At 42.4% G+C, this 23,157-nt stretch overlaps 1 protein-coding gene across 1 annotated transcript; it reads left to right on the forward strand.

Moving 5' to 3' along the window:
• The first annotated feature begins 1,638 nt into the window (after positions 1 to 1,638).
• On the forward strand, positions 1,639 to 14,581 carry LOC124013308 (transmembrane protein 106B-like). The gene is made up of 8 exons (XM_046327574.1): positions 1,639 to 1,690; positions 2,829 to 3,011; positions 6,588 to 6,651; positions 6,801 to 6,960; positions 7,274 to 7,386; positions 8,060 to 8,161; positions 11,649 to 11,702; positions 11,827 to 14,581. Exons 2-8 carry the CDS (start codon positions 2,837 to 2,839, stop codon positions 11,984 to 11,986), a joined length of 828 nt encoding a protein of 275 aa, XP_046183530.1. The 5' UTR covers positions 1,639 to 1,690; positions 2,829 to 2,836; the 3' UTR covers positions 11,987 to 14,581.
• Positions 14,582 to 23,157: the final 8,576 nt, after the last annotated feature.

Here is a 23,157-nt window from a genome sequence, read left to right on the forward strand (position 1 = left end):
TCTTTGATTATCTTTTTGGCCTTCCTGTGACATCGGGTGCTGTAGGTGTCCTGGAGGGCAGGTAGTTTGCCCCTGGTGATGCATTGTGCAGACCTCACTACCCTCTGGAGAGCCTTAGGGTTGTGGGCGGAGCAGTTGCCGTACCAGGTGGTGATACAGCCCGACAGGATGCTCTTGATTGTGCATCTGTAAAAGTTAGTGTTTTTGATGACAAGCCAAATTTCTTCAGCTTCCTGAGTTTGAAGAGGCGCTACTGCGCCTTCTTCACCACGCTATCTGTGTGGGTGGACCATTTCATTTTGTCTGTGATGTGTACCCCGAGGAACTTAACTTTCCACCTTCTCCACTACTGTCCTGTCGATGTGGATAGGAGGCTGCTCCCTCTGCTGTTTTCTGAAGTCCACTAGCATCTCCTTTGTTTTGTTGACATTGAGTGTGAGGTTATTTTCCTGACACCACACTCCGAGGGCCCTCACCTCCTCCCTGTAGGCCATCTCATCGTTGTTGGTATTCAAGCCTACCACTGTTGTGTCATCTGCAAATTTGATGATTGAGTTGGAGGCGTGCATGGCCACACAGTCATGGGTGAACAGGGAGTACAGGAGAGGGCTCAGAATGCACCCTTGTGGGGCCCCAGTGTTGAGGATCAGCAGGATGGAGATGTTGTTACCTACCCTCACCACCTGGGGGCAGCCCGTCAGGAAGTCCAGGACCCAGTTGCACAAGGCGGGGTCAAGACCCAGGGTCTTGAGCTTATTGACGAGTTTGGAGGGTACTATGGTATTAAATGCTGAGCTGTAGTCGATGAACAGCATTCATACATAGGTATTCCTCTTGTCCAGATGGGTTAAGGCAGTGTGTAGTGTGATTGCTTCATCTGTGGACCTATTGGGGCAGTAAGCAAATTGGAGTGGGTAGGGTGTCAGGTAGAGTGGAGGTGATATGGTCCTTGACTAGTCTCTCTAAGCACTTCATGATGACGGAAGTGAGTGCTACGGGGCGATAGTAATTTAGCTCAGTTACATTCGCTTTCTTGGGAACAGGAACAATGGTGGCCCTCTTGAAGCATGTGGGACACGGCTGGGGATGCCGTCTGGGGCGGCAGCCTTGCGAGGGTTATCACATTTAAATGTTTTACTCACGTTGGCTGCAGTGAAGGAGAGGCCACAGGTTTTGGTAGCGGGCCGTGTCAGTGGCACTGTATTGTCCTCAAAGCAAGCAAACAAGCAACCAGTAAGAACATGTAGGGGATGATGGCCCTCACTTATTAAACAAAAAATGTATTAACATTTGTGGGATTTACAGTGCATTGTGAAAGTATTCATCCCTCTTGGTGTTTTTCCTGTTTTGTTGCATTACATCCTGCAATTGAAATGGATTTTTATTTGGATTTCATGTAATGGACATACACAAATTAGTGAAGTGAAATGAAAAAATGTACTTGTTTAAAACAGAAAAGTGGTGTGTGTATATGTATTCACCCCCTTTGATATGAAGCCCCTAAATAAGATCTGGTGCAACCAATTACCTTCAGAAGTCACATAATTAGTTAAAGTCCACCTGCGTGCAATCTGTCACATGATCTCAGTGTATATACACCTTTTCTGAAAGGCCCCAGAGGACAACACCACTAAGCAAGGAGCACCACCAAGCAAGCGGCACCATGAAGACCAAGGAGCTCTCCAAACAGGTCAGGGACAAAGTTGTGGAGAAGTACAGATCAGGGTTGGGTTATAAAAAAATATCTAAAACTTTGAACATCCCACAGAGCACCATTTAAATCCATTATTAAAAATTGAAAGAATATGGCACCACAACAAACCTGCAAAGAGAGGGCCGCCCACCAAAACTCACAGCCCAGGCAAGGAGGGCATTAATCAGAGGCGCAACAAAGAGACGTTTGGCAAAAGGCAAGTGGGAGACTCCCCCCTAAATATGGAAGAATGTACTCTGGTCAGATGAGACTAAAATTTAGCTGTTTGGGCATCAAGGAAAATGCTGTGTCTGGCGCAAACCCAACACCTCTCATCACCCTGAGAACAGCATAACTATCTTTTTCATCGGCAGGGACTGGGAAACTGGTCAGAATTGAAGGAATGATGGATGGTGAAAAATACAGGGAAATGCTTGAGGGAAACCTGGTTCTGTCTTTTAGAGATTTTAGACTGGGAAGGAGGTTCACCTTCCAGCAGGACAATGACCCTAAACATACTGTTAAAGCAATACTCGAGTGCTTTAAGGGGAAACATTTAAATGTCTTGGAATGGCCTAGACAAAGCCCAGACCTCAATCCAATTGAGAATCTGTGGTATGACTTAAATATTGCGGAACCCATCCAACTTGAAGGAGCTTGAGCAGTTTTGCCTTGAATGGGCAAACATCCCAGTGGCTAGATGTGCCAAGCTTGTAGAGACATACCCCAAGAGACTTGCAGCTGTAATTGCTGCAAAAGGTGGCTCTACAAAGTATTGACTTTGGGGGCGTGAAGAGTTATGCACGCTCAAGGTTTTTTTATTATTTCTTGTTTTTTTTCGCAAATTTTTTTTTCATCTTTAAAGTGGTAGGCATGCTATGTAAATCAAATGATACAAACCCACACAAAAATCCATTTTAATTCCAGGTTGTAAGGCAACAAAATAGGAAAAATGCCAGGGGTTGAATACTTATGCAAGCTGCTGTAGTTCTCCCATCAAGGTACTCTTGAAGAAAACAGAAGTCTAAATGTCTTTATTTAAACTGCCTTGATTGTCTTAGCATTCCAATGTAAATATATATTTTTAAAACATGTCAAACACCAACCAGTAACCTTTGACCCCCTCCTCCTCCAGGTGTGACCATGGGGAAAGCCTTCTCCCTCCTGTCCATGCAGGAATGCTACGATGACTCCCTGACCACCACACAGGATGATGAGGGGAAGAGCGAGGACGTGTCCCAGTTCCCCTACATAGAGTTCACAGGCCGGGACAGCGTCACATGTCCCAGCTGCCAGGGCACTGGGAGGATACCTAGAGGTAAACAGGAGGAGTAGAGTACTACTAGCCTGGTCTCAGATAACATCGATAAGCTGCTAGACCATTTGAATGAATATGGCTCGGTAGGAGTTTTGATCAGCTCAGGATCATAGTCAGACGGCAGTTCAAGTGCTGATGTATATGGAAAACCACGTTGGTGCTATCTTGTGGATAATGAATAGTGCGACTCCAGCTCACTCTGTGGGCTTGAGGGAATGAGACCAATGACTGAATTTGGCATATGAAGGACACATGCTTTGCCCGTAGACTCACTATAATCAAAGCTGTGTTTGTAGTTTATGATTTTATCCCCAGAGTCTGGTGAGTTTTCCCTTTTGAGGGATAATAATGTACAATAATGATTAGTGATGTGAATCTCTCCTTTCAAGCCTGATCCGATACCCATCTATCCATTTGATTGATTATTTCACAATTTAATGAAACAAATCTTATGAAGAATAAACTATTTCTAAGATTTTTCCGCAAGGCGGCGGCATAGGTGTCAATAGCGTTGGAGAAGAAGTTCTGAGGGCCAGCACCAATCCACAACTAGGAACACCGCATGATTGAACACGTACTAATGCACACACAGATTTCTGACACACCATGAACACAAACATGCAAGCACAGGCAGTCAAATAATAACCCCTATTTTTCATGGGACAAAAACACTGCAGCTGTGCAGTCACTCCTTAATGGCTCTGACAAATAACCTGACTATTTTCCTTGATTTTTCCATAGGCCACACAGAAGTCTTAGTTTTGGCACACAAAACCGAAAAGTATTTGAATTGTGGAACTAGATGTTCACTTGTTTGAGGACGTTACATCATGTCATCACACCCACCAGTGGTGAGAGCCTGCTCAGTTGTTTTTCCCATCCTCTGTGCCCAAGTTGGTTTTAGGTTGCGCTACTTCACAGTTCTGTTTGCTTCCCTGAAGCACATGTATTTGGAACCAGGATAGCACTGTGAGAGCTTTTGCTGAGAAAGTGACTTCCTGCTATTGTTTGAGCCTCCTAAAATAATTATAAAGTTCAAATATATATTTGCCTTTTTCATCCTATTTTTCTGAATATCTGTGGAATTATCATCCAAAATCGGTAAAATACCATATTGTTTGAGCCTCCTAAAATAATTATAAAGTTCAAATATATATTTGCCTTTTTCATCCTATTTTTCCGAATATCTGTGGAATTATCATCCAAAATCGGTAAAATACCATATTGGCCAATGAAATCGGTGAAATACCATATTGGCCAATGAAATCGGTGAAATACCATATTGGCCAATGAAATCTGTGATATTATTTAAGCTCTAGCTATGACACAGCCAGTTAATATAGCATAGTTTTGAATGACACATTATTTAAACTCTTTATAGTGTTTTATTTACATTTTAGAGGCGATAAGTTGGACAGATCGGGTGGAAAAACAAGTTTTCCCATACTACATCTGTCCTTCTCACTGTCACGCATTAGTTTTGCTTCCCCACCCGCCATTTTTACAAAGACCCGACGGAGCTCATTGCCTTGTTGAATTATGCAGAAACGGGCAGCGTGGAGCTCATGTCATTGATTTTGTTGGAAAGGGGAGAAATTGTGCTTTACAGTGGTATTGACATTACAGTTGATCTGGAAGTATTATGTTTTTGGGTGCTAAAATAAGGTAAATTGTACGGACCAAGGCGATGTACAAAAGTGAGTGAGTTTACATTAGTATGTATGTCGTGAAGTCAATAGCAGTGACTCTATTACTGTGTAACTCCGGTAGGGCAACATCTGAAAAATAGCGCACTTGGTAGTGTGTACCGGTGCTCGACCAGTCAGTGAAAGCCAACATCACCCACTACAGAGTACGATTGATTATCAAGGGAAATTGATTCCATTATCATGGCTTTAATGGATTTCGCCTTTTGAGTTGTCTCGCTGAAATTTTCTTACTCTTTTATATGACTGCTCGACCAATATATCGTGCATCCCTAAAAAACATGTAAAAAATATATAAAATAGTTTTTCTAGCCACCCATTGCCTTGATGACAGTTTTACACCCTCTTGCAATTCTCTCAACCAGCTTCATGAGGAATGCTTTTCTGACAGTCTTGAAGGAGTTCCCACAAATGCTGAGCAATTGTTGGCTGCTTTTCCATCATTCTGCGGTCCAACTCATCCCAAACCAGCTCAGTTGGGTTGAGGTCGGGTGATTGTGGAGACCAAAGGACACATTTCATCAGACCAAAGGACATTTCCACCGGTCTAATGTCCATTGCTCATGTTTCTTGGCCCAAGCAAGTCTCTTATTCTTATTGGTGTCCTTTAGTAGTGGTTTCTTTGCAGCAATTTGACAGTCTCATCGGAACAGTTGATGTTGAGATGTATCCGTTACTTGAACTCTGAAGCATTTATTTGGGCTTTGATTTCTGAGGCTGGTAACTCTAATGAACTTATCCTCTGCAGCAGAGGTAACTATGGGTCTTCCTTTCCTGTGGCGGTCCACATGAGAGCCAGTTTCAATAGCGCTTGATGGTTTTTGCAACTGTACTTTCAAAGTTCTTGAAATGTTCCGTATTGACTGACCTTCATGTCTTAAAGTAATGATGGACTGTCATTTCTCTTTGCTTATTTGAGCTGTTTTTGACAAAATATTGACTTATTGACTCCTATTTGGTAAAAGACCATCTGCTGAATACCACCCCTACCTTGTCAAAATGCATTAAGAAGGAAATAAATTACACAATTTTAAGAAGGCACACCTGTTAATTGAAATGCATTCCAGGTTGACTACCTCATGCAGCTGGTTGAGAGAATGCCAAGAGTGTGCAAAGCTGTAATCAAGGCAAAGTGTGGCTACTTTAAAGAATCTGAACTATAAATATATTTTGATTTGGAGAACAATTTTTTTGGTTACTACATGATTCCATATTTTATTTCATAGTTTTGTTGTCTGCATTATTATTCTACGATGTAGAAAATAGTAAAAATAAAAACCCTTGAATGAGTAGGGTTGTCAACTTTTGACTGGTACAGTATATCTTATGGTGAACCTGGCAATTGAAAAGCACTAATTAGCATTAAGCTGTTCATTCAGCAAGATGTGAGTCGTGTTCACTCCGGTAGCCTTCACTCTGCCGGTAAAACACCATACAGCGCATTTGTTAACAATTACCCAAATTACAAACTTATGATTTTGACATTGCGAAAGCCATTTTACAATTGTTTAAGTGCTGAAGGTGCTACGCAGATACACAAATATTAGATTGGGGATAGGCTCTCGTTGCCTTGAGTTGCGGATCTCTGTGTGCACAGTTGTTATCTGACTTGGAGATCAATGATAGGCTGCTAATTTCAGTCACAAGTTTTAGAGCTATTTTTGGATGGGGGACATACCATTAAGAGTAAAAAAACAAAACATTTGTGAACCGGATTTGGATCGGTTTGGGCTCCCGTGAATCAGTGCCCTCATCTTAAACAGTTGAACCAGGGACTGATGCCTGTTGGTCAATCGTTACATTCCTAGTATTGCTGTAATGTTGTAGTTATGTCAGATGATTAGTTTAAATATTTCCTTGCATTACACAGGCCAAGAGAACCAGCTGGTGGCATTGATTCCATACAGTGACCAGAGACTCAGGCCCAGGAGAACGTAAGTGGAATGTTGTTGTTTGGGTTTGTAGCTATAGGCTAAACTTCACAATAATGTTTTCCCATGTGACTGCAAGTAACTATTCCTTTCTTGCAATATTCTTTGTATCCTGCTACTTCTGACCCTGCCTTTGGCTCTCTCTTTCACAGAAAGCTGTATGTGATGGCCTCAGTGGCTGTGTGTCTGCTGCTGTCCAGCCTGGCTGTCTTCTTCCTATTCCCTCGTACCATAGACGTCTCTTACGGGGGCGTCAAGTCTGTCTTCGTCACCTACGATGAGGATAAGAGGATTGTCTATCTCAACGTGACGGTGAGCCTCCTATGTTCTAACCACACCATGAAGATTTGGATCAAGTATGACAGTCACAGGAGGAGACTGCTTTTCCTTATCAACCGGTGCTTTGCGCCAAAGGTTGCCCGTGTTCGGGCAGATGAGTTGGGTAACAAATATAGTGGGATTCTAGGTATCCTGCCATCCCCGGCGATTGAGCCCTTGAGCAAGGCACTTAACTCCTAAACTGCACCAGGGTTGCCGCACTGGCTAACTCTGGTTTCCTGTGTGTTTGTGTGAAAAGATGAATTTCTGTGATCATAAAATGACAAAATATTCTTCTTCATTCCAGAACACTCTGAATATCACCAATAACAACTACTACAGTGTAGAGGTGTCTAACATCACCTCCGCAATAACCGGGGGGGGGGGGGGGGGGAGTACAGCGTCCAGGCAAAATATATAGCTGGGGTACATGAGCCTATCACCATAATTGTAACAAAATGTCAAGACAATTGTAGACTATTACACCACTTTGTATCATTACTGCAGGTCAGCGGCATGAAAACAGGTGACATAGCCTATGCCGCAAAATGTGATGTGGTTTGTCGAGAACACTGACATTTTGCCACGGCAGAGATCTGTGGCCATTGCCGAGACACGCGCAGGCAGCAGTGGACACATACATTTTGGCCTAAATGTCATTACGTATATGTTGCCAGTGGATGAATGTGGGCGGGTAGCTAGTATATGAGCCCTTTGAAGTGATTGTTTGACAGGATAAACATGACTGGTTGTATTTATGCTACAGTAATAGGTAATACGTTTTACAAGTTAAATGACATCTTTACGACGAGGCACACGGAGATCCTAATAAGGTTTCTATATGTAATTATATGATTAGGCCCTTACAATTCTACTTTCACCACTGGTAATAACACTAACCGCACTGTTGTAGTGTGGTTATTACACAACGATCATTATTGGACGTGCAGCAGAAACTCCAGTTTCACTAAATTCAAGATCCAACAACCCCTAGCTGGGTTTTTTTGTACTAGATTCAGACACCTCTTCCCTGTCCTGCATCCCTTGTCACAGTGAGGATTTCAGGTCAATTTCCTATTTTTGGTTCTTAGAGCACTCTTTCTCCATGTTACCTTTTTGATCATAACCCTGTGTGTTGTTGTTCCCAGGTTGACTACATGGTTCCCGCCATTATAGCAGAGATGAGCTACATGTAGTGAGTACAGCACGTCACAGTACTAGTATTATGAGAACACTGGGAGCCTAAAATCAATCCTATGGGAGTACAGATTGCAGTGTGGAGTCCTCTTTCAGTTCTTGCTTAACCTCGTCCACAGGCTCATATGTTACCTCATATAGAGCCTGGAAACCACGGGGCACTAAAGTGTGACTTGAAAGGGGCACATGCTAAAGGCTGGAGAGGGACAGAGAGCCTGTCACAGCTGGATTAAATCTGCAGTAAATAGCCATGTTGGATCACACCGACACACATGACTTTTTGGAAGCCCAATTGATTCTGATCTTCGGCATGTAACGTTTATGTGAAAACGTATTTTTAGATCAAGGGTATTCAACCAGGGGTCCATGAAACATGTTTTTTGTTATTTTTGTATGCATGCATCGCTAACAACCAATTTAAATTTATTATTACATACCTACAATAGAAAAGAGGATAATATCTTATGTCAACTTTATTTCGTAAACTTCATATATTGAGCCAGTTACCCTCAATGGAATATCTGACATACAGTTGAAGTGGGAAGTTTACATACACTTAGGTTGGAGTCATTAAAACTCGTTTTTCAACCACTCCACAAATGTCTTGTTAACAAACTATAGTCCTGACAAGTCGGTTAGGACATTTACTTTGTGCATGACAAGTAATTTTTCTAACAATTGTTTACAGACAGATTATTTCACTTATAATTCACTGTATCACAAATATATTTTTACATACACTAAGTTGACTGTGCCTTTAAACAGCTTGGACATTTCCAGAAAATGATGTCATGGCTTTAGAAGCTTCTGATAGGCAAAAAAAAAAAAATAATCACGTTTATTTAACCAGGTAGGCTAGTTGAGAATAAGTTCTCATTTACAACTGCGACCTGGCCAAGATAAAGCAAAGCAGTGCAACACAAACAACAACACAGAGTTACACATGGAATAAACAAACATACAGTCAATAATACAAGAAAATGTCCAAATACAGTGTGTGCAAATAAGGGAGGTAAGTCAATAAATAGGCCATAGTGGCGAAATAATTACAATATAGCAATTAAACACTGGAGTGATAGATGTGCAGAAGATGAATGTGCAAGTAGAGATACAGGGGTGCAAATACAGTATAGTTGGATGGGCTTTTACAGTTGGGCTATGTGCAGTGATCTGTGAGTGATTTTTTTGCATTTAGTTCCAGTCATTGGCAGCTGAGAACTGGAAGGAAAGGTGGCCAAAGGAGAAATTGGCTTTGGTGGTGACCAATGAGATACACCTGCTGGAGCGTGTGCTACGGGTGGGTGCTGCTATGGTGACCAGTGAGCTGAGATAAGGCGGGGCTTTACCTAGCAAAGACTTATAGATGACCTGACTAGGTGGGTTTGATGACTAATATGAAGCTAGGGCCAGCCAACAAGAGCATACAGGTTGCAGTGGTGGGTAGTATATGGAGCTTTTGTGACAAAGCGGATGGCACTGTGACTGCATACAATTTGCTGAGTAGAGTGTTGGAGGCTATTTTGTAAATTACATCGCCGAAGTCAAGGATCGGTAGGATAGTCAGTTTTACTAGGGTAAGTTTAGCAGCATGAGTGAAGGATGCTTTGTTGTGAAATAGGAAGCCTATTCTAGATTTCATTTTGGACATCATTTGAGTCAATTGGAGGTGTACCTGTGGATGTATTTCAAGGTCTACCTTCAAACTCATTGCCTCTTTGCTTGACATCATTGGAAAATCAAAAGATATCAGCCAAGACCTCAGAAAAAAATTGTAGACCTCCACAAGTCTGATTCATTCTTGGGAGCAATTTCCAAACACCTGAAGGTACCACGTTCATCTGTACAAACAATAGTACGCAAGTACAAACACCATGGAACCACGCAGGCGTCATACCGCTCAGGAAGGAGACGCGTTCTGTCTCCTAGAGATGAAGGTACTTTGGTGCGACAAGTGCAAATCGATCCCAGAACAACAGCAAAGGACCTCGTGAAGATGCTGGAAGAAACAGATAATAAAGTATCTATATCCACAGTAAAATGAGTTCTATATCGACATAACCTGAAAGGCCGCTCAGCAAGGAAGAAGCCACTGCTCCAAAACCGTCATTAAAAAGCCAGACTACGGTTTGCAACTGCACATGTGGACAAAGATCTCATTTAATTTTTAATTTAGAAATATCTTCTGGTCTGATGAAACAAAAATAGAACTGTTTGGCCGTAATGACCATTGTTGTGTTTGGAGGGAAAAGGGAGAGGTTTGCAAGCCGAAGATCACCATCTCAATCGTGAAGCACTGGGGTGGCAGTATCCTTTTGTGTGGGTGCTTTGCTGCAGGAGGGACTGGTGCTCTTCACAAAATAGATAGCATCATGAGGAGGAAAATTATGTGGATATATTGAAGCAACATCTCAAGATATCAGTCAGGAAGTTAAAGCTTGGTCGCAAATGGGTCTTCTAAATGGACAATGACCCCACATAATTCCGAAGTTGTGGCTTATGGACAACAAAGTCAAGGTATTGGAGTGGCCATCACAAAGCCCTGACCTCAATCCTATAGAAAATGTGTGGGCAGAACTGGAAAAGTGCATGCGAGCAAGGAGGCCTACAAGTCAGTTACACCAGCTCTGTCAGGAGGAATGGGCCAAAATTCACCCAATTTATCGTGGAAAGCTACCCAAAATGTTTGCCCCAAGTTAAACAGTTTATAGACAACGCCATCAAATACTAATTGAGTGTATGTAAACTTCTGACCCACTGGAAATATGATGAAAGAAATGAAAGCTGAAAGAAATAATTCTCTCCTATTATTCTGACATTTCACATTCTTAAAACAATGTGGTTATCTAAACTGACCTAAAACAGGGAATTTATACTAGGAATAAATGTCAGGAATTGTGAAACTGAGTTTAAATGTATTTGGCCAAGGTGTATGTGAACTTCCGACTTCAACTGTAGGCTTTAAAAAAGCACCTGTGAAAAGTGCTGCCGGTAAGCTTTCTTGACTTGGACATACATTTTTGCAACACATGGCTAACCTTTTATTTTAAACAGCTGCTCTTAGAGAACATGTGTTTGCAGTTTCTTTTCTACCTAATAGACAGAGTTTATACTTCCATTTATAATGTGGGCAAGTCAAAAATCCATTTTTGGGGTCACCAGTTTTCCTGGGAGGGGGTCCCTGGGCAAGGAAAGGTTGAAGACCCCTGTCTTAAATTCATACTTTCCTATTTCCCAAACTTAATTTCTTGTTTAGCCTTTCACTTGCGCTGCTCCTGCTTTGAAATCCACAACGTATAGGGGTGGTTCAAGGGGTATGCTGATGGACTGAAAGGTCAGCAATATGCTTCTTTCAAGTCCCTTTCTGAAACTCTGTGAAAGCAGACTGTTTGACAGAGAAAGAGCCAGCTGGTGGACAAGATGATTTGTTTTGTTTTCTTATCACATGAAACCGCCAATCTGACTGAAGCTTCTGTTCTTTTTCCCAGTGATTACTGCACCCTACAGGCCACAAAGGTGCACAACATTGTGGTTATGATGCAGTAAGTACTCTGTCTGCACATCTCTTAAATATTCATACATGACCACAGAAGCCTGGTTCCCATTATCCCATGTAATACTTGTTAATGCACTTGTCAATAATATATTGAATAATCCTGTTTCCAGGGTGACGGTGACCACAGCGTACTTTGGCCACATGGAGCAGGTTACTCAGGAGATGTACCAGTATGTAGACTGTGGAGGTAACACCACCACCGTGAGGGGGGAGCAGCACATGGTGTCGAATGCCCCAATACCCCCATACTTGCCCCTCTACCTGACCTAAGCCCGGTCCTGGTGAGGGTCCTTGGATGCTAGTCTTAGATCAGGGATCTAGGAAACCTGCCAAATCTGGAGAGGAGCTGTGTGTGTGTAGGCTATTGTTCCAGCCCTTTTCTAACACAGCTGATCAGCAGGATATAGAATGTTAGAGCAGGGATAAACGTGTCCACCCAGTAGCTCTCCAGGAGGGGGGTGTGTTTCTCCTTCCTCTTCACCATCCATCTACTGATGAAGACCCCACTGTCATGCATTTCTGTGTTAGCTTACCATTTTGTTGGGAGTATATGCCAAATGTGCAGTTGAGAGGAAAATACTTGTTTTAAATGTATTAACACTACCACAATGTTTCAGTACCAAACCATTATGCACTTTATTAATGCAGTTCAAATTCATCCCGTCACTGTGACAATGTAACATTTCACGATGCCACTCCCGACTCCTCCAAACCACTTTGAACTGTAAATGTATATGAAGTAATAACACTATCCTGTCTATGGATGAGGATAACCTCTGAAAGAGTTCTCTCAGTAATCTGATCTCAAATCATTATGATAGTCAGAGTAGTTGAGCCAACAGATCTGGGACCAGTCTTCTATTCTCAAAGTTAAACCTGTTTTAACACAATAGTGTGTGTTCTCAAGACGTTAATCTAGTCCATTTAAATATGCTGGTAAATCACAATCCCCTATATAGCACTACTAGGGCTCTGTCCAAAGGTAGTGTGCTATATAGGGTCCTCAAACTCAACTCTGGACCTCGAAGCCAGTTCCATTGTGGGTTTTCATTGTTCCCCTCTAGTCATGGACTGATTTAGACCTGGGACAACAGGTGGGGTGCAATTATCAGGTAGAACAGAGAACCAGCAGGCTCTGGACCTCGTCGGGTTAGAGTTGAATTCCCCTGATATAGGAAATAAGGTGCCATTTGAGATGAAGCCAGAATGTGGCGTTTCCAGAATTTCTCAGCTGATAATGACCAGGTTCTCCTTTAGCGGGCTCTGTACAATCTGAATTTCTCAGCTGATAATGACCAGGTTCTCCTTTAGCGGGCTCTGTACAATCTGAATTTCTCAGCTGATAATGACCAGGTTCTCCTTTAGCGGGCTCTGTACAATCTGAATTTCTCAGCTGATAATGACCAGGTTCTCCTTTAGCGGGCTCTGTACAATCTGAATTTCTCAGCTGATAATGACCAGGTTCTCCTTTAGCGGGCTCTGTACAATCTGAATTTCTCAGCTGATAATGACCAGGTTCTCCTTTAGCGGGCTCTGTACAATCTGAATTTCTCAGCTGATAATGACCAGGTTCTCCTTTAGCGGGCTCTGTACAATCTGAATTTCTCAGCTGATAATGACCAGGTTCTCCTTTAGCGGGCTCTGTACAATCTGAATTTCTCAGCTGATAATGACCAGGTTCTCCTTTAGCGGGCTCTGTACAATCTGAATTTCTCAGCTGATAATGACCAGGTTCTCCTTTAGCGGGCTCTGTACAATCTGAATTTCTCAGCTGATAATGACCAGGTTCTCCTTTAGCGGGCTCTGTACAATCTGAATTTCTCAGCTGATAATGACCAGGTTCTCCTTTAGCGGGCTCTGTACAATCTGAATTTCTCAGCTGATAATGACCAGGTTCTCCTTTAGCGGGCTCTGTACAATCTGAATTTCTCAGCTGATAATGACCAGGTTCTCCTTTAGCGGGCTCTGTACAATCTGAATTTCTCAGCTGATAATGACCAGGTTCTCCTTTAGCGGGCTCTGTACAATCTGTGAATTTGGACCAGTTTACTGCGATCCGTTGTGTGTGTGATCCGTTAACTTGAATTGAAAGGCTTATATCCCTGAAATTGAGTAAATTTTAAGATATCAAGTTCCTTCCACCACTCTGTTCCCAATTGGTAAAATATTGATTGATTGATAGTGATTCCTTATCAGTAATTTACTCCTCTGTTTGTGCCCAAGAGGGAGTTGCGTAATGTTTAGCGATCCGTACCTACTGCTGATTTGTATTTGACCAACTGAATTTTTACATTCCATCGGATCCATGATATACATAGAGGATTTATTAATAACCTGCAAGGAACTGCGTTTTGATCATTTACTTCCCCGCCTATCAAACTCAGTTGAGTTTGTAGAACTACCTAGATTTAATGAAAACCTGTTTTAATACAACTTTTGTAATATGAACCTTTTTTGAAATATGAACTCAAATGAATATAAACTACCCTCTTTCATTGATATAAATATACATTGAATTATACAACTGTAATATAAACTACCCTCTGTCATAGAAAAATATACCTTGAATTTCTTAATGAATAATCAAACTGTGTAGTTTGATGTAATTAGCAGTTTCCTAGGTTATCGTAGAGCACGTTTAGTTTTTGTTCCTAATCATACACCTTAATCGTGTATGGAAGAGTGGTTCAGCTTTCGATGGAATGTTAGGATCGAGTGAAGACTTGAAATACTATTGGTACATCAAGAAGAAGAGTGGTTTTAATGATCTGATGAGATTGTTCTTTCTGAATGTCTACTTCTGTGGGGTAGATACATTATTCTGATTAACAACTATTTGACAAGATGTAAATACAAGCTGTTTTTAAAGAGTATAAATGTAGTTTTATTTGCTTTTCATCACATATAAAATTGTTTGTCCTACCTAGGTATGTTGTCATGCTTTCAGGAAGAAATGTAATAGCATGAATAAAGTTGTCACCACATTTGTCTGTTATCTTGTATTTTCTTCAGTCTTTGTTCATACCTTTTTATATTGCCAAACCACAGAGGAACTGGTAAGAAATTGAACACTCACATGCTTTAGCACATGAATCAGTGTGACATCACAATTCACTCACAATGAGTTCATGAACCAGAATTGGAATCATACTGGTAATTCTGATTCGATGGATGTTAGCAAAACGGTTCTCTCCTGAGCAAACCTGAACTCGCACAGTGTTGCCATGGGGACAGTGGACAGCCGGTGGGAACAGTTTTTACATCGTAAACTCCATATTTGACAAACACCTGTGCATAAATAGCCCCTTTCGGTGGCATTTGGCACATTATTTAATTTCCTTAGGTGGCTGAAGGTATGTTGGCATCCATGCACTTTCAGGCCAATTTGGAAGGTGATTTTTCTTTTGCCTTACTGCAAAATAATGGTAAGTTGATATCACTGATGACATGTTGATGCAAGCTTGTATACTTACTGCCTTGTCAGGTGAGCCTTAACATGGTTGTAGCCGCAAAGGTGTTTGACTTGACAATGGAGCAAAAGCATCAATTGATCCTGGAACAGGCCAGTAACCAAAGTTTGAGTCCCAGGACGGACAGGGAAATCTGGAGGAAGTTGCAGCCGAAGAGTTGCTGGCTCCAATATCCTATGTTCTATTCCCAGTATCATTGGGCCCTTAGGCACCCCTCACCACCAGCAAATATGAAAAGAATGTCTCTGCGAATAGTATTGAATATTACACATAATGTATAACTTGTTTATTTTTGCATTTTGTGTATGCAGTACCAGCAGTTTCATTACTTGTGAACAATGCTGCCCCTAACGGGGTATACCAGGTGTACCACGCAGCACCATGGGCATCCTGGCATGGTCTTCCTGTGTCCCCCACCTCACCAGCTGGCCTTGACCACTTCAGAGATACAAGGGGGCACATTTCCAGTGGTGTAAAGTACTTAAGTAAAAATACTTTTAATTACTACTTAAGAAGTTTGGGGGGGTATCTGTACTGTACTGTTTATGTTTTTGACAACTTTAACTTTTACTCCACTACATTCCTATAGAAAATAATGTACTTTTTACATTTTCCCTGACACCCAAAAGTCCTAGTTACATTTTGAATGCTAAGCAGGACAGGAAAATTGTCTAATTCACACACTTATCAAGAGAACATCCCTGGTCATCCCTACTGCCTCTGATCTGGCAGACTCATTAAACACAAATGCTTCGTTTGTAAATTATGTCTGAGTGTTGAACTGTGCCCCTGGTTATCCGTAAATTTAAAAAACAAGAATATCATGTCTTCTGGTTTGCTTAATATAAGGAATTTTAAATGATTTATACTTTTACTTTTGATACTTAAGTACATTTAAAACAAACCAATACTTTTAGGCTTTTACTCAAGTAATATTTTACTGGGTGATTTTTACTTTTACTTGAGTTATTTTCTTTTAAGGTATCTTTACTTTTAGAATGAAAATTGGGTAATTTTTCCACCACTGCACTGTTCCCATGAGCCCTGTTGAAACACCTGAGAAAAGCCAGCATCAGGAAGTTTCTGACTGGAGCCACGGGAGTTCTGACTGGAGCCACGGGAGTTCTGACTGGAGCCACGGGAGTTCTGACTGGAGCCACGGGAGTTCTGACTGGAGCCACGGGAGTTCTGACTGGAGCCAGAGTTCTGACTGGAGCCACGGGAGTTCTGACTGGAGCCATGGGAGTTCTGACTGGAGCCAGAGTTCTGACTGGAGCCACGGGAGTTCTGACTGGAGCCATGGGAGTTCTGACTGGAGCCACGGGAGTTCTGACTGGAGCCAGAGTTCTGACTGGAGTTCTGACTGGAGCCATGGGAGTTCTGACTGGAGCAGAGTTCTGACTGGAGCCACGGGAGTTCTGACTGGAGCCAGAGTTCTGACTGGAGCCACAGGAGTTCTGACTGGAGCCAGAGTTCTGACTGGAGCCACGGGAGTTCTGACTGGAGCCACGGGAGTTCTGACTGGAGCCAGAGTTCGGAGTGTTCTGAGCCACCCAAGAAGAAGAGAAAGAAGAAGCATGCTGCACCTAAACAGAGGAACCCAGATGGCAGCTTTAATTGGACAAGTACAAGAGAATAATGTAACTGCTGAGGAAAGATGAAGTGGAGGTGGTGGATGAGACACTGACGAACAGACACTGACAGTGAGTCTGAGCAACATATGAATCGAATGGTGACAGCAGTGAGTAAAGGGAAAAAGCAGTGCATCAAAAGGGAAAAAAGCAACAGTGAAAAGTAGGAGCTGTAACTAGGCTAACCGACTAAACCAAGACAACGGATACTTTCAGCAATCTGACATATCCTCATCTCTGGTAGAGACACAGACTGATGGACCACTGGAGTGTTTATTCTACCTAGTAGCAGAGGGCAATGACGAGGCGGACCTGCTCTCAGAAGTGTCGGATGGGCCCTCAGCAGTCCCAAGATACCTAGACTTCTCCGATGGCGCTTTGAGCAACATGATCCTTTCACAATATGCCACTCTCATGAACATGTTCCCTCATCTGCCGCGTCCTCCCTTACCTGTACCCTCCATCCTCCCTCTGCAACCTCACCTCGGCCCAGTCTATGGAGAGACTCCAGACCTGCTCACACCATCTACCCACAGCGACTGAGTCACCCATGGCAACCCCAGTGATGCTGGCTACACCAATACAGCTGGCCGTTTTGAGGACCAGTATCCTGCCTCCCGAGAACCCCAGCAGCCAGGTGATGCCGACTACACCAATACCTACAGCCATTCCGGGATCAGCTTTTTTCCATCTACGTAACATTGCAAAAATCAGAAACTTTCTGTCCAAAAATGATGCAGAAAAATTAATCCACGCTTTTGTCACTTCTAGGTTAGACTACTGCAATGCTCTACTTTCCGTCTACCCGGGTTAAAGCACTAAATAAACTTCAGTTAGTGCTAAATACGGCTGCTAGAATCCTGACTAGAACCAAAAAATGTATCATATTACTTCAGTGCTAGACTCTCTACACTGGCTTCCTGTCAAAGCAAGGGCTGATTTCAAGGTTTTACTGCTAACCTACAAAGCATTACATGGGCTTGCTCCTACCTATCTCTCTGATTTGGATCTGCCGTACATACCTACACGTACACTACGGTCACAAGACGCAGGCCTCCTAATTGTCCCTAGAATTTCTAAGCAAACAGCTGGAGGCAGGGCTTTCTCCTATAGAGCTCCATTTTTATGGAACGGTCTGCCTACCCATGTCAGAGACGTAAACTCGGTCTCAACCTTTAAGTCTTTACTGAAGACTCATCTCTTCAGTGGGTCATATGATTGAGTGTACTCTGGCCCAGGAGTGGGAAGGTGAACGGAAAGGCTCTGGAGCAACGAACCGCCCTTGTTGTCTCTGCCTGGCCGGTTCCCCTCTTTCCACCGGGATTCTCTGCCTCTAACCCTATTACAGGGGCTGAGTCACTGGCTTACTGGGGCTCTCTCATGCCGTCCCTGGAAGGGGCGCGTCACCTGAGTGGGTTGATTCACTGATGTGGTCATCCTGTCTGGGTTGGCGCCCCCCCTTGGGTTGATCTTTGTGGGCTATACTCAGCCTTGTCTCAGGATGGTACGTTGGTGGTTGAATATATCCCTCTAGTGGTGTGGGGGCTGTGCTTTGGCAAAGTGGGTGGGGTTATATCCTTCCTGTTTGGCCCTGTCCGGGGGTATCCTCGGAAGGGGCCACAGTGTCTCCTGACCCCTCCTGTCTCAGCCTCCAGTATTTATGCTGCAGTAGTTTATGTGTCGGGGGGCTAGGGTCAGTTTGTTATATCTGGAGTACTTCTCCTGTCCTATTCGGTGTCCTGTGTGAATTTAAGTGTGCTTTCTCTAATTCTCTCTTTCTCTCTTTCTCTCTTTCTTTCTCTCTCAGAGGACCTGAGCCCTAGGACCATGCCCCAGGACTACCTGACATGATGACTCCTTGCTGTCCCCTGTCCACCTGGCCGTGCTGCTGCTGTTCTGCCTTATTATTATTCGACCATGCTGGTCATTTATGAACATTTGAACATCTTGGCCATGTTCTGTTATAATCTCCACCCAGCACAGCCAGAAGAGGACTGACCACCCTACATAGCCTGGTTCCTCTCTAGGTTTCTTCCTAGGTTTTGGCCTTTCTAGGGAGTTTTTCCTAGCCACCGTGCTTCTACACCTGCATTGCTTGCTGTTTGGGGTTTTAGGCTGGGTTTCTGTACAGCACTTTGAGATATCAGCTGATGTACGAAGGGCTATATAAATACATTTGATTTGATTTGACCCCAGAGCCCATGCAGCCAGAAGACTACACCAATTCAGGCAACCACTTGGAGGAACAATATGTTGCCTTACCTGACAATATGGTCAGACCTTTGTGGGACACTGACTAGATTTCTACTGAGCCTGCCTCCTCCCCAGAGCCAGAGCCAAGATTCAGCCATTAGTGCTGAGTGCGGAGAGCGAGCCGATGAAGAGGGAGGCCCAGAGACTGATGCAGCAGGAGGCCCAGTGACTGATGCAGCAGGAGGCCCGGGATACATTACATGGCCTCTGGGCCTCAACCCACTGGCTGACAGGGAGGACTTCACACTGGACCTCTACCTGTTCACTGACTGCAACACAGTGACTGTGACTATGGGAAAATAACCAACAAACATTTGGAATAAAGACAATGCTCTGCTGTTGTTTATTCTAATGTAATGTGTGTTTGTTTACACTATAATCAGTAGTAGGAAATAGAATACCTTCATTATAGATTAGCAAGTGTGAATACCGTGACACTGTTAGCTAGTTGATTAACTAGTCATTTTGATATCTCCATGTCTCTGGGAAATTAAATGTAGTTGGTGGATTTACGTTATTGATTGATATCATTTGATTGATGACAGCAATGATGGCAGCAATGATGACAAACCGGACTATAACATATCAAGACGAGGAAGGAAGACAAGGTGCTATATTTTTTTCAGCACTTGTTTTCTGCTGTTGGAACTGTGGCTGTCGTTTGAAGCAGTTGTCTGATTTTAAGGGCTATGTGTGTAGGCCTTATCCTCTCAAGACTAAGCGCCCCAAAGGACACAACAGAACAGGGCAAGACTTCTGTTCACATGGAGACCCAATATGAAGACATAATATCTGGCCCAATCAAGCAGACGATTCATCTTGTGTAACATGCTGACCCAGAAGAAAGCACTCAGTGAAAAATTGCCTTAATGAAATTGACTACACTGCTGTCTAGAGGCAGACAGATTGAAATATTGTCTGCGCTTCTGCTATGACAGTTTGCTACGGGAGTCAGTTAATACATTGATACTGTAGGCTATTACATCATACAGTTAATGCTACATCATAGCTCGTTATGTATTGTTATCAGTGCTTGACTTGGAATGAAATAGGTTCCGGTACTCATTTTGGGTGTTGTTAGTGTTTTTATTTAGGTGTAGGAGCTCCACAATACTTTTGAGCTAATATTCTATAAGATGAACAGGAATTTATCTGGTATTTATGACATCATAGCTGTTCTTTACGAAATAATGAATTAAACCTCTCAAAGATTCAATTCCCAGCAGGTGGTACCTTTTAACTTTGAAACAGTGTCAACTAGAAGTTGTTGAATTGAATTCCAGTAAACGTTTGATTTAATTATGAGCCATGTAATAAACTTGTAATAGATGACACATGACAGAACTTGTTTGCTTAACTGCATGCAATCACTTACTGGTGGAGAGGTCACAGCCTGTCTTTGAATCTAATACACACACACACTTTTACTGCACTCATTTCAGAGTACCACTGCCTGTAAACTTCCCCTAAATGCCCTTTCTTACCATAAAATATTTTGCCTACCTCACCATTGTATAGAAAATACTATGAGAAAATAACACAGCCAATGTAAAGCTGAACATAGTCACTTTAAGTGACGATGAAGTGTGGGTGTATATTGCAGATAAAGTAACAAGGGAATTGACACCCATTGCTTGTACTTTAATATCAGATCCACACCAAAAACAGGATATCACATGACACTGTGTTTTGATATGTTTACAGTGCTAAGCAACAGCACTGTTTTGCTCCATTTCATTTCTGACATAGATCACCTATTTTCCCTGTCTATCTTTCATATGCCCATAGACTATATTATTTTCAGCATTATATTGAAAAATTACCCAAATCCCAAAAAATTATATTAAAAAATGAATGTATGGAAATTGTTATTGAACTCAAAATAGCACTCATATTTCAGAACAAGTGGTAAAACTTCATTTGACTCCAGTTTTTGCTTCGTAGCACCTACGTATGAAATATTATGGAGTCCTGGGTAAGTCCAAAAATGTCATAAATATGCCAACTTTGATTATTTCTAAATTATGTTCTTTGATACAAATGTCAAATATATGTCAACAATACATCCTCCAAAGGAACATTCTATTTATTAAATGTTGTGAAAGTCCCGAATCATGGTCTTATTTTGTCCTGGTTTCGTGAGGAATCACCATTATAAATCCTCCATCACTGGTCTGGTTCCTCCTCTTCCATTGCTCACATTAACTGACACTAAGTGGAAACTGGTCACCAACTTTAAAATAATCTTATTTTTGAGGGGGTTAAAACTCTACAGTACTCAAAACAGATTAGTTGCACAACATTAGCAGATTGGTCTTGTAAAAAAAACACTTATGTAATATTTAGTAGTAAGTAGTTGTACTACAGACTGTCAATGCATTTCAAGACTTATGAGGAAAATGCTTGACATTTTCCAAAGATTTGGCCCCAAGCTGTGCAATGTGTTGGAATTGAGCAGGTACGGCTGGTAAATCTACAAGTTTTGAATACCATCGCAAAAAACTTGAACTAGGGCTCTCCCCTAAACCATAACCTTTAGAGACCAGTCTAATTCGAAACAAGAAATAGGGAACTTGAAAGGGAACCATTCTGTAATGTCTGGTTTATATTTAGTTTCTTGGTCAAATGGTAATATTTCTTTAAACCAGAGTAGAGATCAGTTCTGAACGGATGCAATTATGGGGTTTTTTTCCGGTTCTTTGTGTTTATAAGTGCAGAGACAAATAACCACACACTGATATCATGGTCCAAACACACCAAAACAGTCAGGAAGAGGGCACGACAAAACCTTTTCCATCGGGGGAGACTGAAATGATTTGGAATGGATCCCCAGATCCTAAAAAAGTTCTACAGCTGCACCATCGAGAGCATCCTGACCGGTTGCATCCCCGCCGGGTATGGCAACTGCTCGGCATCCGACCGTAAGGCGCTACAGAGGGTAATGCGTATGGCCCAATATATCACTAGGGCCAAGCTTCCTGCCATCCAGGATCTATATACTAGGCGGCATCCGAGGAAGTCCCCAAAAATGGTCAAAGAGTCCAGTCACCCACGTCATAGACTGTTCTCTCTGCTACCCTGCGGCAAGCGGTACCAAAGCGCCAAGTCTAGGTCCAAAAGGCTTCTTAACAGCTTCTACCTCCAACTTCTGAACAATGAATCAAATGACCACCTGGACTATTTACCTTGACCTTGACCCCCCCCCCCCCCCCCCATTGTTTTTACACTGCTGCAACTCGCTGTTATTTATCTATGCATTGTCACTTTACCCCTGCTTACAAGTGTCAATCAATCAAATGTATTTTAAAGCCCTTTTTACGGCAGCTGATGTCACAAAGTGCTGTACCGGTACCCAGCCTAAAACCCCAAACAGCAAGCAATGCAGATGTAGCAGCACGGTGGCTAGGAAAAACTCCCTAGAAAGGCCAGAAACTAGGAAGCAACCTAGAGAGGAACCGGGCTCTGAGAGGTGGTCAGTCCTCTTCTGGCTGTGCCGGCTGGAGATTATAACAGAACATGGCCAAGAAGTTAAAACGTTCATAGATGACCGGCAGGGTCAGATAATAATAATCAAATTGGTTGTAGAGGGTGCAACAGGTCAGCAACTCAGGAGTAAATGTCAGTTTGATTTCATAGTCGATCATTCAGAGTTAGAGACAGCAGGTGTGGTAGAGAGAGAGTCCAAACCAGCAGGTAGCATGACCTCGACTAACCTGAACCCCCGCACATTGACTCTGTACCGGTACCCCCTGTCTATAAGGCCTCGTTATTGTTACGTCATTTTATTGTGTTACTTTTTATGAAATGTTTTACTTCGTTTATTTAGTAAATATTTACTTACATCTATTTTTTAAACTGCATTGTTGGTTAAGGGTTTGTAAGTAAGCATTTCGAGGTAAGGTCTACACATGTTGTATTCGGCGCATGTGATAAATATAATTTGATTTGATCTGCTGAGCTCTGTGGAAACTACAAGATAAACATCTCTGTTGACCTGATCTGAATGCAAGCTATTTGAAGCCTAATATTATGATGTAATAAAGTTATTATAGCAGAACCTTTACTCTGAGCGCTTTTCCAAGGGCAT

This window comes from Oncorhynchus gorbuscha, linkage group LG24, assembly GCF_021184085.1.
Source record: "Oncorhynchus gorbuscha isolate QuinsamMale2020 ecotype Even-year linkage group LG24, OgorEven_v1.0, whole genome shotgun sequence".
Taxonomy (NCBI): Eukaryota; Metazoa; Chordata; class Actinopteri; order Salmoniformes; family Salmonidae; genus Oncorhynchus; species Oncorhynchus gorbuscha.

Bases quoted from the DNA above. Each gene is read 5' to 3' on its own strand.
- LOC124013308 (XM_046327574.1), top strand. From the start codon at position 2,837: ATGGGGAAAGCCTTCTCCCTCCTGTCCATGCAGGAATGCTACGATGAC. The intron at 3,012-6,587 runs GTAAACAGGAGG...TGCATTACACAG, and splicing joins CACTGGGAGGATACCTAGAG to GCCAAGAGAACCAGCTGGTG. The intron at 11,703-11,826 runs GTAAGTACTCTG...TCCTGTTTCCAG, and splicing joins AACATTGTGGTTATGATGCA to GGTGACGGTGACCACAGCGT.